This window comes from Buceros rhinoceros, unplaced genomic scaffold (genome assembly GCF_000710305.1).
Source record: "Buceros rhinoceros silvestris isolate BGI_N320 unplaced genomic scaffold, ASM71030v1 scaffold29047, whole genome shotgun sequence".
NCBI classification, from domain to species: Eukaryota; Metazoa; Chordata; class Aves; order Bucerotiformes; family Bucerotidae; genus Buceros; species Buceros rhinoceros.
The window spans coordinates 8263-10240 of NW_010422046.1; the positions used below are offsets into that span (position 1 = coordinate 8263).

The 1978-nt window shown below is 56.3% G+C and overlaps 1 protein-coding gene across 1 annotated transcript in view; it reads left to right on the plus strand.

Annotated features, from left to right (window-relative positions):
- TOP3A (topoisomerase (DNA) III alpha) overlaps positions 1-1747 on the plus strand; it is a gene marked incomplete at its 5' end in the record, with an annotated part of 8896 nt that extends 7149 nt beyond the window's left edge. Inside the window, 2 exons of the mRNA XM_010139917.1 lie at positions 33-640; positions 1569-1747. Of these exons, the coding sequence (XP_010138219.1) occupies positions 33-640; positions 1569-1747 (787 nt within the window). The remainder of the gene's footprint in view (positions 1-32; positions 641-1568) is intronic.
- Positions 1748-1978: the final 231 nt, after the last annotated feature.

The window sequence follows — 1978 nt, forward strand, 5'->3', positions numbered from 1 at the left end:
AGAGAGCTCTTGGCCCTGAAGTATTTGCACAGGTCGCCCCAACCTGCATCGTCAGCCAGCCAACAGACCAACCACTTGCAGGTCAGCAGCTCCTCTAACAGAGCTACTGGTGAAAACAGGCGCGTGAGAGGCACCACAAACCCAGCACTGGGACACCTCTCCTTGAGCTCCACAAGAACACCCAGGGCCGCTCCTTCAGCTGCCCCAGACGACGGGAACAACGCGGTGGTGTGCAACTGCGGGAGCGAAGCGCTGCTCTTAACTGTACGCAAGGATGGGCCCAACCAAGGCAGGCAGTTCTACAAATGCAGCACTGGCACCTGCAATTTTTTCCTCTGGGCTGATGAGCAGCCACAGGACAGAAGCAACGCAGCTCCGCGGGGCTCTGCACCGCCCCAGCCCTTTGCGGGAAGGGGCCCAGAGGGATTTCGGCACCCCGCAGGAGGGAGAGGGCCAGAACTCTTTGGAAGCAGCAGCTCCGATCCAGGAGGCGTCACAGTCTGCAAGTGCGACCAGCCAGCCGTCACACGCACCGTCCAGAAGGACGGGCCCAACAAGGGGCGGCAGTTCCACACCTGCCCTAAGCCCCGAGAGCAGCAGTGCGGATTCTTCCAGTGGGCAGATGAAAACGTGGCACCAGGTAAGGCCGGGCTGGGGGCGAGACGTTTAAGAGGCTTCAGGCTTCTCTTCAGAACATCTGTCAGCAGCGTTAGAGCACTGCAGATGTTGGTGGTAACAGCTGAGCCTGGCGTAAATTTCCAAGTTCGAGCAGGATACGTCCTCTGGCACACATCTGCTGAGCTCCCAGCAGGATGCTTGGCTTCTACACACAGTAAGCCCGAGTGTCTGTCTGTCTGTGACTCATTGGATAAAGCCCAACACTCTTCCCAACAGTCTGTTCAGGAATTTGTCCTCGCAAGTCACAGTGCTCAGCTTTGTGAGAGCTGTTACCAACTTGGCACAGAGCTGACGCAGCGGTTTTGGGGATCGGGAACCCCATTCTGTCATGCCGGGGAAATCGCGCTGCTCCCTCTACTCTGGTTTGGAAACGTGGGGAAAGGGTGGGTCTGCCCGAAGCTTTGATCAGAGCTGAGTGTGGCTGCTGGGGAAAGATGCTGAGAACAAGTACCCCTAAAATAAACAATCACAAGATAAGGGTGTGAGAGAAAGCGCATTGACACAAAGGGACAGAAAGTGCGGAGGAGGAGGTGTGGTCCGAGGGAGATCTTCAGCTCTGGCCTCCTCCTCCTCAGACCATTTGGGCCTAAAGGGGTAGAGTTTGGTTTTCAAAATGAGTTAAACCACAAGGGTCCCTCTGGCATGTTTTGGTTGTGCTTCACCAGAGCATGCAACCAGGCAGGTCCGAGTGCCCTGTTCTGTCCTCACATTTCTCTGATGCTGCAAGACAAAGGGGCAACATTTAACTGTGGAGACAAACCTGAAGGAAGTTCAGTTTCAGGAAAATAATCCACATGGCTGGGCTAGTAAAACCCTTCATCTGCCGATCTGAACTTCTGTTTCCCACATACTTAATTTCCAAAGGTTAAACACGAGTTGTTTCTCTCCAGGGCCTTCTGGAGATGTCTCCATGAACCACTTTGGCAGTGGCGGGTACTCAAGAGAGCCGGGAAGTAAAGCCAAGAGACCAAGCAGCTTCTCCTCGGGAGCCACCGCCAAGAAACCGCGGACCTGCAGCATTTGCCACCAGCCTGGCCACACTCGGAAAACCTGCCCTCAGAACCACTGAGCCTCAGCAGCCATCTCCCAAGAGCCCCGGCGGGGTTGCGAGCTGCTGGAGGAGCAACTACTGCTGAGAGGAGCTGGAGTCTGGAAAGGAGACGGGAAGGGCTGGGGGCAGGCTGCTCCTGCCAAGCGATCCCATCCTCACGCACCAGTAGCTGCCTGGGCAGCGAGTGTTCAACCAGCTGGAGAGGTGGCTCTGCTACTGCTGTCAGCCCTTGGGGTCAGCAGCTCCTCT